The sequence below is a fragment of the Felis catus genome, chromosome E1 (genome assembly GCF_018350175.1).
Source record: "Felis catus isolate Fca126 chromosome E1, F.catus_Fca126_mat1.0, whole genome shotgun sequence".
Lineage (NCBI taxonomy): Eukaryota > Metazoa > Chordata > Mammalia > Carnivora > Felidae > Felis > Felis catus.
The window spans coordinates 47,737,715-47,750,923 of NC_058381.1; the positions used below are offsets into that span (position 1 = coordinate 47,737,715).

Below are 13,209 nucleotides of genomic sequence, written 5' to 3' on the forward strand. Positions count from 1 at the left end.
TGCTTCTTCTGTGAATTCTTATTGAAAGATATGTTGGCGGAGGGGAGCCTGGCTGGCTCAGTCGGTAGAGCAGGCAGCTCCTGATCTCGGGGTTGTGAGTTCAGGTTCTGCACTTGGGTGTGGAGCCTACTTTAAAAAACTAAAATCTTTAAATAAATAAAAAAAAAAAAAAAAAAAAAGATATTTTGGTGGAGTGGGATGGTCATGGCCCCCAAATATATATAGTAACTGTGTATCTGGGTCACCACTATCAAATTACTGCAAGCTTCAGTTTTCAAATTCGTACAAATGAGAAAAAACTTTTTCCCCTTTATCACGACCAAGGCTGAACTGCAGCGGCCGAGCTGTGTTCGTAGTCCAGTGTCGCCTTTTTTTAGCTCAACAGAAACAAAATCAGTGACTTTGGAAGGCAGCCAGTCTCTTCGGGCACCTTCCTTTGTGACTTTACAAACTACAGAAGAACCGGCAGGTTTTGAAGAACGGGCTAGATAGATAGTCCGTCCTCTGGAAAATTGTCATCGTGTTAGTCTTTGTTTACTGTGTAATTAAGACTTTTTCCTATAACCAAGCTGAAGATATTTTTTCCACTTCCTGGGCACATGGCATTTCCACGTAATCCTAACGACTCAGTCATACACAGTGATGAAAAAGCTTTTATGTTTTGATCACTGTGATAATGTTGAAGCCTTACATGACCCTAAATAGAAAGTTCTCTTGTCTGGGTTTTGTCACAAATGAGGGCAGCATGAGGTCTCAGTAATAGGCTGGACAGTCAGAGGACCTAGGGGATCCTAGGAATAGATGAACACTGCTCTGGGCTAATCCTATGAGAACAGAGAGCGGTCTAGGGTATTAGGAGCCCCTGTGTCTCCCCGGAGGGTAGGGAGGGCAGGGTGTGGTGATCCCAGCGGAGAGTCAGGCATTGGAGAAGTTTTGCTCTGGGCAAAACTTTGGGCACAGGCAGGAAATATGGGCTTGAAACGACATCAAGAAGAGGTATTTAGGATGAAAGGATTGGGGGACAAAAAGGCCAACGGAAAAGCATTTAAAACAGGAAAAAAGGATGAAGACAATTGAAAGCATCTGTCATAAATCCAGGGAGCAGAGCCTGGAGTCAGGGAGAAGAGTGGGCTCTTCCTCCCGAACTGTCGGGGCAGAGAGCGTGAGAACTTGGCTGAGTGTGAGGCAAGGGGAGGGAGGCAACTTCAGAATGACCACTGCAGCCAGAGGGAGAAACCCAGACCCCCAGTCACTGGGAAGGCAGACAGAAAACCTGTGCTATGTTTAGGATGGAAAATCAAAGTGAACTAGCCAGGAACAATGTGGCCTCCTGTAGAGAGTTAAATACAGACCTCCCATGACATTCAAAGCCACCATGACCTGGCCTCCAAGCTTCCAGGATCCAGCAATGTCACTTACCCACTGGGCCTGGAGTGTGCATGCTCCGGACTCCCCCCCCCCCCCCCGCCCTCACACCTCACCATCCCATATTTATATTTGAAACCTTAACCTCCAATGTGATGGCATTTGGAGGTAGGGCCTTGGAGAGGTGATGAGGTTTAGATGAGGCCATGAGGGTGGGGCCCTCACAATGGGATAAGTGCCCTCATAAGAAGAGATCAGAGCTGGCTTTCTGTTTTTCCCAGTTCTATGAAGCCATAGTAGGAGGAGGGCTTTTTCTCCAGGAAGTGAATCAGCTGCTACCTCGATCTTGGACTTTCCCAGCCTCCAGAGCTGTGAGAAATAAATGTCTGTTGTTGAAGCCACCCTGTGCATGGTGTTTTTTGTTATGCAGCCTGAACTGACGAAGACACAACGGGTGTCTGCAGGTAGGACTTCTACTATTCCCAAGGTCCAGCTCAAAGCCCGCCTTCTCCAGGAAACCTTCGCTATTTCTTCCAGGCAAAATTTCTCTCGCCTTTCTACAACGCTCTGTGCTTCAACCACAACCCTTAGCACACATATTCCTTGAAATATTGACAGTTCGGGGCGCCTGGGTGGCTCAGTCGGTTGGGCAGCCGACTTCGGCTCAGGTCATGATCTCGCGGTCCGTGAGTTTGAGCCCTGCGTCGGGCTCTAGGCTGACAGCTCAGAGCCTGGAGCCTGTTTCAGATTCTGTGTCTCCCTCTCTCTGACCCTCCCCCGTTCATGCTCTGTCTCTCTCTGTCTCAAAAATAAATAAACGTTAAAAAAAAAAAAGAAAGAAATATTGACCGTTCTACACTCATCTGCTCTCCTCTAATCTTCCCAAGCCCCGCCCCCTTTAATCCATTTCACTTCCTGAGCCAAACCTACCTGAGGCAGGAAGTACTTAAGTTGTTCTGACAGGCCACTGGATTGGCCTTTGGGTTAAGGTGGCACGTTAACTTTAGGACAAGCTGCCGAGTTATACAGTTCCCTCTCCTCCTTTACTTCTGGCCCACCAATGTGCCCCTGTCCTTATAACCTGACATTTGTCCTTAAGTCTCTGACATGAGCTCTGCCCCAGTGCTGTCCCCCCTCCCATAGGGTTGTTAGAAAAAAAATAGAAGATGAGCAATCTTTCAGTAGAAGTATATTCCATGCAATACTTGAGAAGTACTAAAAACTATATGCCATTAATCTGAAAAGTCAAATTCAACAGGACATTCTGTATTTCTACTTGCTAAAGCTGGCGACTTTATCACTCCCGTATCTCATGATCAAGTCCCCTGTGAGAGATGGCCGTGTCCTGCTCCTACCTGTACACCAAGCTCCGGGCCCTGGTCCAGAGACCAAGGCTCTTTTTTTCACCTTTGCTCCTTGCACATGCTTGTCTGCCTGGATGGCCCAGTGCCATGCATTCTGCCCTCTGGTCTGAATTTCTGCCATCAGCCTCACTCAGAGCGCATCCAGCTCAGTGGGCAGGTCTGGTGTCAGCCTGCCCTCTGGGCTGAATGATGGCCTGTCCCATTTTGCCTCCAGAAAACCCTGTGCCTTGCTGATGGCTGCCACTGGAATGTCTAGCTTTTCCGCCACAAGATTGTGGCTCCCCAAAGGACAGGAGCTACTCAATGGAACCTACTAGCATGATGTTTTATACACTGTCGGTGTTTAATAAATGATTGTTGGTCTAAAACTGAAAGATGGTGCTATGGGTTGAATTGTGTGTGTGTGTGTGTGTGTGTGTGTGTGTGTGTGTGTGTCCCAGCCCACCCTACCGCCCCACGATCCAGATATGTGCTTAAGTCCTAACCTGGGTTCCTCAACATGTAATCTGATTTGGATTTAAGGCTGCTACAGATGGAATTATTTATAATAAGATGAAGTAGGGCAGGTCCTTAATCACACAGGACTGGTCTCTCTCTCTCTTTTTTTTTAATGTTTATTTTTGAGAGGAGGGGAGGGCAGAGAGATAAGGAGACAGAGAATCCCAAACAGGTTCTGCCAATGTGGGGCTCGAACCCACGAACCATGAGATCATGACCTGGGCTGAAGTCGGACGCTCAACTGACTGGGCCACCCAGTCACCTCAGGACTGGTGAACTGATAAAAGGAGACACAGGAAGGAGGACACCAGGTGAAGGCACAGACACACACAGGGAGAAGATGCCATGTGAAGACGGAGGCAGAGACTGTAGTTATGGAGCCACAAGTCAAGGAACTCCTGAGGCCATCAGAACCTGGAAAGAGGCAAAGAATTCTGCCCCTATAAGGCTTCCGAGGGAGCATGGCCCAGCCAACCACTGATTCAGACTTCTAAGCTTCCAGAACCACGAGAAGATGAATTTCTGTTATTTTGTGGTACTTTGTTTCAGCAGGCCTAATCAACTACCCCAAGGATTGGGGGTACCGTTAGGGGGGAGCTGACAAAAAAAAAATAAAAAAAATAAGGGCCCTAGAAAAGATCAAGCAATACATCGAGTCAAACAGAAGGGGGTGAGTATGAGCCTATACAACTATAACTAACTTCTTTATGTTTTATCCCAAAAGTTTTCTCAGATAGAAATAAAATAACAGGGGCGCCTGGGTGGCGCAGTCGGTTAAAGCGTCCGACTTCAGCCAGGTCACGATCTCGCGGTCCGTGAGTTCGAGCCCCGCGTCAGGCTCTGGGCTGATGGCTTGGAGCCTGGAGCCTGTTTCCGATTCTGTGTCTCCCTCTCTCTCTGCCCCTCCCCCGTTCATGCTCTGTCTCTCTCTGTCCCAAAAATAAACGTTGAAAAAAAAAAAAAAAAGAAATAAAATAACGTGATCTTTTGAAAGTCTGAGCTGTGTGATCAGAACTACAGCTGGGGCACCTGGGGGCTCAGTCAGTTAAGTGTCCGACTTCGGCTCAGGTCGTGATCTCGCGGTTCATGAGTTCAAACCCCGTGTCAGGGCTCTGTGCTGACTGCTCGGAGCCTGGAGCCTGCTTCAGATTCTGTGTCTCCCCTCTCTCTCCGCCCCTCCCCTGCTCGTGCTTTGTCTGTCTCTTTCTCCCTCAAAAATAAATAAACGTTAAAAAAAAAAAAGAAAAAAAGACCTACAAGAGTCCCGTGGGGCAGAAGCTAGACAGAAGGAAAGGCCACGACCCCTGAGAAATCCGCCGTGGCCTGTGCAGAGGTCAGCACAGGAGACCGAGTCCACGGTAATGGGGGCTGGCCAGAAAGCTTTTCATAGGAGGGCTGCCAAGGAGGTGCGTCCCCATGGGAATGGCTTTGTCAGGAGCTGTGGTCTTCATTCTGATGCATCCTGTTTTCAGAACCAAAGTCCTCTAATGTATATTCTTAAAAACTGAACGTGATGTCAAACATTTTTCAGACTTCATTTCTCCATGAATCACCCCCACATTTCATGGTATGGTCATTGGCTTCTGGGGGAATAAGTGCCATGAGTTTTGGGTCAAGTCAAGGTGACCTAATTCTAAAGCTCGCTGAGCAAATAACTGCCTTTGCATAGTTATAGGGACATGAATTCTTTTGTCCCTGTAACTACTGATCACATTTCAAGTGAAAAAGTCCATGTACAAGCTTTCGGAGAAGCAGGAAAAAGGATAACGTCAGATATCAATAAAATCAAATAATATCCTAGACAATTAGCCCCATCCGGTCTAAGAACTGGAGCCCAGTCTGCATTGAAGGGCACCAAGATGTATTCCCATTTATTCGCCCATAGGACTTCCATTGTGATGATGGCAGCTTCTAGCATTGAACATTTAGCGAGCATTCACCATGCACCAAAGACTGGGCTAAGATTTCATGTTAGATTATTTAATATAATCTTCGTATCGCCCTTATGAGATAGTTAACTACATTTTCCCCGCTTACAGATGATGAAATGGAGGTTTAGAGGGAGGTAACTTGCACAACTGTTAACAGAAGCAAGACTCAAAAGATACCCAAGCATTCCTCTTAGAGGCGGTTCAATTGCTAGCAGCCATGGAACTGGGGATAGTGTTGGTGGGGAACCATTTAATTGCCTGCTATGTACAGGCAACGTGCTAACCATTGTATACATCAGGGGTTGGCAAACTGTAGCCTGGGACCCAACTGGGCCTGCTGTCCGAGGAAATTCAACCAGGCCAACATCTTTTACATATTGTCCATGGCTGCCTTCACAGTGACGGAAGCTGGCCCCCAAAGCAGAAAATATTTACTATATGACCCTTTACAGAAAACGTCTTCTAGGGGCGCCTGGGTGGCTCAGTCGGTTGAGCGTCCAACTTGGGCTCAGGTCATGATCTCACGGTTTGTGAGTTCGAGCTTCACATTGGGCTCTGTGCTGACAGCACAGAGCCTGCTGTAGATCCTTGGTCCTCCTCTCTCTGTGAACCTCCCCCACACGCGCTCTCTCTCTCAAAAATAAATAAAATCATTAAAAAAAAAAAAAGTCTTCTGATCCCCATGTTAAATCACTGAATCCTTCTATTAATGGCTCTATGGAAGAGGGTTTAGTCCAATTTTAGAGATGAAGAAACTGGTTCAGAGAAGTTAAGCTGCTTACTTCTAAAATGTAATATTTGTATTTTGCCAAAGAATTGCCTTTTCACAGACATTAGGGAAGAAATGCTATATACATTCCTATCATTTCGTAAAAGGAAATATATTTTATTATCTTTTTATCTAAATTTTTTATCTAAACTTTTTTTTATCTAAATTGTTTTTTTAATTTTTTTTTAACATTTATTTATTTTTGAGACAGAGAGCGTGAACGGGGGAGGGGCAGAGAGAGAGGGAGACACAGAATCGGAAGCAGGCTCCAGGCTCTGAGCCATCAGCCCAGAGCCTGACGCAGGGCTCGAACTCACGGACCGCGACATCGTGACCTGAGCTGAAGTCGGACGCTCAACCGACTGAGCCACCCAGGCGCCCCTATCTAAATTTTTTTAAATAGGCTTTATACCCAGCATGGAGCCCAATGCTGCACTTGAACTCACGGCTCTGAAGACCTGAGCTGAGATCAAGGGTCAGATGCTCAAGCGACTGAGCCACCCAGGTGGCCCAAGGAAAGACATTGTAATACCCAAGAATGAGGGATGTGATTTGTTCTCCTAAAGGAAACTTTAAGTGGAACAAATTTAATTTTATGAACTTTGGATACTATTTTCTTCATTTTGCAAAGGACAGGTGAGAATATAGTCATAAAGTCATGTAAGTTTAAAGAACTGGCAACTGGGGTCACGTGCTTAAGAACTTTGGGCAGGAAGGTGGCAAAGCCAGAGCCAGAGGACACTCAGGCTACCTGACTCCAAAGCCAGTGACCCTTCTCCTCTGCCTGAGGAGATGATCCATCTGTCTTCGCCTTCCTTCTGCCATTCAATAACTATTTATTGAGCATTCATTATGTGCAAAGCACTGTGCTCTTGCCAAGGACACAATGAATCATTTTCCTCCACTTCCCTCTCACCAGGTCTCTTTCCTTTGATTGTTTTGATTAAGACCAAAAACTCAACTCCATTATAGCTCAGTTAACCATTTTCTTTTTTCTTTTCTTTTCTTTTTTTTTTTTTTTAAGTAGGCTTCACGCCCAGAGAGAGCCCAGTGCGGAGCTTGAACTCACGACCCTGAGATCAAGACCTGAGCTGGGATCGAGAGTTGGATGCTCAACTGACTGAGCCACCCCGGCAAGCCCCCATTCTTTTATTATGACAACCTGACCTGTTGGTTGTTGAGGAAAATGATCCAAATGAAAACGCGGTAACACAGTGATACTATAGGGTCTCCTTTTTTAATGCTAACTAAGTAATGATTTTAGAGGCCCTTAGGGCAGGAAGAAATCAAATGATTTTCATCAAGCCATCAAGACTGCCCAATCCAGAGCTCAGAGGAAAATAATCTGAATGAACGTCTTTCTAGTTACGAGGTTCTCCAATAAGTGATCAGATCACAGCCTTTAGGTATCAGCCCCGCCTTCTGTCAACAGCTATTATCATCACTTTAATATTGCATTCCTGGCAACTGCTCTATTACATTGAACGATCACCAGTAGAGCAGTCAAGCCATTTAAAAATACAAGCAAAAGTTAATTATGTAAGGTGAATATCAAGGCATTTCAAATTAACATTCATATTCTTGAACAAATGAGAACATGCGAGCTATTGCATTACATACAGCTATGTAATAGCCTACATTTAAATATTTCTGATTTGAATTATTCCCCTATTTTTTTATTACGTGGTACGATGAGAAAGACACAGGAAGTTCCAATTACTCCACTGTTCTTAAACTGACTATTTAAAAATGATTAAATGACACTTACTGTGTATTCTGGTCCCGGATGTTCATTTGGGCAAGAGGGAAAAGAAAAAAGAGACAAAATGATGATTTAGACCATGCTTATATGCAACCACATGGCTTATAAAACCGCAGAACTAACAAACACTGGTGAATTATAATTATTAAAAATATGTTAAAGAAACCTTCCAAAAACTGAACTTTCATAAATATCTCCATGTTTGCTCATGAAACTCTTACAGATGATACTTCTGTGGTTGGGCAGATAAGGACTGTAAGACAAGGTTCAATTAGCCTATAGGTTTGTGGCTAATTAAAAACTAGCGAGCTGGCATTATAAAAGCAGAATTAAAGACTAATAATTTTAGTGGAGCATTTCATTAACCACAAAGGAAATCTTTTAAGTGGAAAAGCAGCTTTTATAACCAGTAAGAAGAGCCTGTTATGATATTCAAGTAGGGTCTTGAGTTTTCGTGTTTGAGGGACAGGAACCAAACCTTCCAAATGTGGGAGCACAGTTTCTAGTTCAGAATCAACACAGAGTTTATTATCATCCCATTCCAAGTAAGAGGGAAAGTGGTCTTATAATTATCGTATTATCCAACTGCAGAGGAAGTAGTTGGGGCAGAGAGACCCAATAGAACCTTTGACATAAATTATAGTCAACGTTTTGGGAGAAGCTGTAAAACAAATCAAAGTAAACAAACTTGTTTATTTACAAACCACATCCCCAAATTACTTGGGGACTACTGAGGAAATAGGGAGAAATAGGGATCGTGAAAACTCTAGACATATTACTAAAAAAAACAACAAAAAAAACCCAACAACAACAACAACAACAACAACAACAACAACAACAACAAAACCTTTCACGTTCCTTCTCCACTAGCTATTTAATAAAATCACTTTACGAAGCAAGCTGGAATGGTTTAGTTCAATTCCTACAAGCCCCCACTAGGAAGAGCACTGATCTCAAAGGACGAAGGCAAATGGTGAAGAGACAGATACTACGGGGCTCTCACAGTCCCTGCTTGGATAACAAACCCTGAATCAGTGAAATCTGACTACCGCACTACGTTCTCTTGCTACAGGTGACGTGTCGGTTGTAAAACGGACTTACCTGTAATCGTGTAGGGATAATAGTTCCAAGCCTTCTCTGTAACGTAAAATATTTTGGGAACAACAGCTCTAGCCCAGCTGGGCAGTTTGCTAAGAGGAAAGGGAAAAAAAAAAAGACAATTAGAAAGAGTCTGTCCAGAATCTCACGTGCTCCCACACCTTTCTGGATAAACTGGCAGAGAAAGTGGAGGCATGCCTAGACAGCCCTTCTCTCCACGGGTCATCTCTTCCCCATCCCTCTGGTTTTCACCATAGTTCACCATTTTCTGTGCATATTCATATGCTCTTTTTTTTTTAAATTTTTTTTTCAACGTTTATTTATTTTTGGGACAGAGAGAGACAGAGCATGAACGGGGGAGGGGCAGAGAGAGAGGGAGACACAGAATCAGAAAGAGGCTCCAGGCTCTGAGCCATCAGCCCAGAGCCTGACGCGGGGCTCGAACTCCTGGACCGCGAGATCGTGACCTGGCTGAAGTCGGACGCCTAACCGACTGCGCCACCCAGGCACCCCATATGCTCTTTTTTTTAATGTTTATTTTTTATCTTTGAGAGAGTGAGACCGCGCGCACAAGCGGGGGAGGGGCAGAGAGAAGGGTGACAGAGGATGCAAAGCAGGATCTACACTGACAGCAGAGAGCCCCATGCAGGGCTTGAACTCACGAACCACGGGATCAGGACCTGAGCCAAAGTCGGATGCACAACCGACTGAGCCACCCAGGGGCCCCTTCATATGCTCTTAAAATGTGGGGAGGCAGATGGCAGCCTGGGTGTGGGGATGGGGAACCTCATACGATTGTTAGCCTGTCCTCTTTGACCTGATCTAGAAGGACATGAGGTTTCAGTGCCTGGAAGGTGCGCCGTTGGGAGGGTTTGGCCAGCCTGGCCTTGGTCTCCTAGGAGTCATATGGACAGGATGTTTAAGACCGAATAGGGAGGGAGACGGAGGCAAATGTCAGGGCCGGGTGTCAGCTCAGCAATCCACAAGGGCGATATTTTAAAAACGAACTAAAACGACAGACAGTAACGATTTTAGAGATATGAAGAATAACAAAACATAGAGCCCCTTGGTGACTGGAGTTGGGGGACTTGTGTCCCCTCCAGAGATGTAGCCACGTCCTAACGGCCAGCACCTGTGAACTCAACCTTATGTGAAAGCAGGCCTTTTGTAGGTAATTAAGGATCTCAAGATGGAATCCCGTTGGATCTAGGCTAGGCCCTCACTCCAGGCACTAGTGTCCTCGTAAGAGAAAGGAGAGGGAGATTTAGAGACAGGTATACACAGAGGGGGAGAAGCCAGGTGAAGACAGAAGCTGGAGACAGGGGTGACGTAGCCACGAGCCATGGATTGCCTCAGACACCAGAAGCTGGAAGGGAGGCACAGAACAGCCTCTCCCGCGGAGCCCCCAGGGGCAGTCAGCACTGCCCACACCTTGATTTCAGACTTCTGGCCTCCAGAATCGAGACAGGACAAATCTGCGTTGCTGGAAGCCACCCCGGGTGTGGGGATCTGTTAAGGCAGCCACTGGAAAGGATACAGTGATGGAGCCTTTCCCTGGAGCAGGAACCCGTGCAGCCATTAGCAGAAAACAAATCCTCAAAACAAAGAAAACCCAGGGGCACAGGTCTCAAGACCTTTTGTACACCAAAGACTCGTTGAGTTTTGTTTAGTTTTATTTGGCTTTGTTTTCCTTCAGGGGCCAACTCTACAGCAGTACAGGCCCGGAGAATTCTGTAAATGCTGTATTTAAATATATAGTACCCTGTACTCCTTAAATATGTCTGCATGATTTTATTCTACCTCCCTGCCCCCGCCCCCAGCACTATACCTGGGGGCTTTGTGTCTTTCCGGATGCTACCATTTTGTTTTAGTTTTTTTTTTAAGTTTATTTATTTATTTATTTTGGAAGGGAAGGGCAGAGAGAGAAAGAGAGAGAGAGAGAGAGAGAGAGAGAGAGAGAGAGAGAGAGAGAAAGAGAGAGAGAATCCCAAGCAGGCTCTGCACGGTCAGCACAGAGCCCGATGCAGGGCTCAAACTCATGAACCATGAGATCATGACCTGAGCTGAAATTAAGAGTCAGAAGCTCAACAGACTGAGCCCCCCAGGCACCTCCCTGGCCCCCACCCCATTTTGTTCCTTTCCCATCCTGGGGCTTCCAGCTCAAGGGTCTGGGACTCTGGGCCTAGCCGGACATCAGACCCCGAGAGGACGCAGACTCTGAGCTCCTGAAGGCCCCCATGTTGACGATAACACTACGGGGCAGTTGTGAATTCCAAGAAAACGGGGCCATCAAGCTAACAGAACCCCAAATCCCCAACCTCCCTCGGACATGGAGTTTAAACGACAACCCGAGCCAGAAAAATACTGTGCACCTCGCATGTCTTCTCGAATTGTTTCTCTTACTTCTGACAGTGTCCAGGACCCCCTTTTTTTGTTTTTTTTTTTAAAGACAAACATGTATTTTCAGTGGCCAGCCGGACCTAACCCAAAGCTCCGGGCGGCTCATCAGGGCCAAATCAAATGGGGGACCCAAGGCTTCCCCGAAGTTGGGGGGGTGTCAGACAGAGGGCCACCGCTCTCCGGTGGGCTGGGAGGCGTGGGCAGGAGCATTTTCTGCCCCGCATCGCGATTTTTCTTGCCGCTCTCCCGCACAACGTCTCACTCCCATAAAATCAGGTCTGCAGTAACTGCTCATTTACCTTACGTTCACACTGCTTGAAAGGAACGAGCTGCTTCCTGACGGGGGTTTTTATAGCTTTTGCCTTTGATTTATCCTTTCTGTCGCGGGAGCAGCAGGGCAACCAGGGTTGACGTGCAGGGTGGGAAAATCGCGCCGGGCTTGCTTTGCAGGAAATGGGCACGAGCACAACTCCCCCCGGGGCTCCCTCCTTTCTGCCCCAGAGCCCAGAGCGATGCGTGTCAGCAGGTGGTGTAGGAAGACACGGCTTCTACTCACGGGCAGGTGGCTTCCCTGGGCTGTTAATGGACTGGAACAGAATGGACTGGAACAGCATTGTAGAATCTCCCCCAAAGAAAGCTAGGCATTCTCTAGCTCGGACCAAGATCAAGTACCTAGGTCTCCCTACAAGCATCAGAGCCTATTCTCCACTGTCCACGCTGGGGGCGGAACCCCTCCCCATACGCATTAGGCTCCTGAGGCATGGCACTCTGGGGTCCCAGCCCCCTCCCTCCATAACTCAGACCCCAGGTCACTTAGACAGCCTCCCAGAAGAACCACATCCCTATTCGACAACCCTTTCCTGGAAGGAGACTGGCTGAAAAGCACCAGCAATTTTCTATCCACGCCAAGACCTTTCCTATTTGTACGTGGTCAGGACTTCAGCCTCTAGAATCTTTAGCTCAGGTGTTTCATCCACCAGCTCATCCAGGATACGAAGCACTGGAAAAAGCTGCCTTTTCCAAAGCGACGCCCTAAAAACACCCCACAACATTCAGACAGAGGGCTGATGCCACTTTATAGGATTCTTCAATTCGTCTAGGAAGGAAAACCTCTCACTACAAGCCATTTACCGGGCCGGGGGCAGGAGGCATTGGCAGAAAGTTCCATGATACAATATTCAAATATTTTAATCCCACTAACAGACTTTCTCTCAGCCCCCACTTTCCCCAGAGCACATCATTATTCAAATCATTTTTGTCTGAGGAAGTAAAATTTACTTTTCCCCGTGGCAATGATTTATCAGGGCTGCAAAGGAAAATGGAATTAAATTAGTCCCCACTGCTGCTGTCACTTTCATGATGTATACTGTCACACAGCCTCCAATTCTAAGGAGAAGTCTGTCACTCAAACTCACTCCCAGGTGTCAAACAAGAGTCTCTCTTCTGGAGGGGGCGCCTGGGTGGCTCAGTTGGTTAAGTGTCCAACTCTGGCTCAGGTCATGATCTCACAGTTCGTGGGTTCGAGCCCGGTGTCAGGCTCTGTGCTGACAGCTGGGAGCCTGGAGCCTGTTTCGGATTCTATGTTTCCTTCTCTCTCTGTCCCTCCCCCTCTTGCACTCTGTCTCTTTCTCTGTCTCAAAGATAAATAAACATCAATAAAAAAAAAAAAAATGTAAGAGTCTCTCTTCTGGAATGGTGGCACGGTTTGAATCATGTCCTCTTGGTCCACTGGCCGGGACCAGACCTCCCAATGGCCCGTATCACCATGTCAGGCTTCAGAGGCACGGAGGAAAAGGACAGACGGACAGACAAAACCCTGAAGCCTTTACAGAATCGTAAAACATGCTGACGTGGAATGATACTGTTGCCCAAACACCTCTGTCAATGCCCCCCAAAGACAGACTTTTCAAAACGCTTGGCTTTTCACTTTTATGTATTTTTTCCACTTTTAAACTCTAGTATGAAACACAGAACCTATCAATGACACACCCAGGTGACCCACCCATCCCAGTCTACATGAGG

General features: G+C 46.6%; 1 protein-coding gene across 9 annotated transcripts in view; it reads right to left on the reverse strand.

Annotated features, from left to right (window-relative positions):
* PITPNC1 (phosphatidylinositol transfer protein cytoplasmic 1) overlaps positions 1-13,209 on the reverse strand; it is a 275,970-nt gene that overhangs the window by 109,722 nt on the left and 153,039 nt on the right. For all 9 annotated transcript variants that reach the window (XM_045044220.1, XM_045044223.1, XM_019818130.3 and 6 more), the window contains 2 exons: positions 8,791-8,879; positions 7,696-7,703 (listed from right to left, as the gene is read on the reverse strand). In XM_045044220.1, the coding sequence (XP_044900155.1) occupies positions 7,696-7,703; positions 8,791-8,879 (97 nt within the window). The remainder of the gene's footprint in view (positions 1-7,695; positions 7,704-8,790; positions 8,880-13,209) is intronic.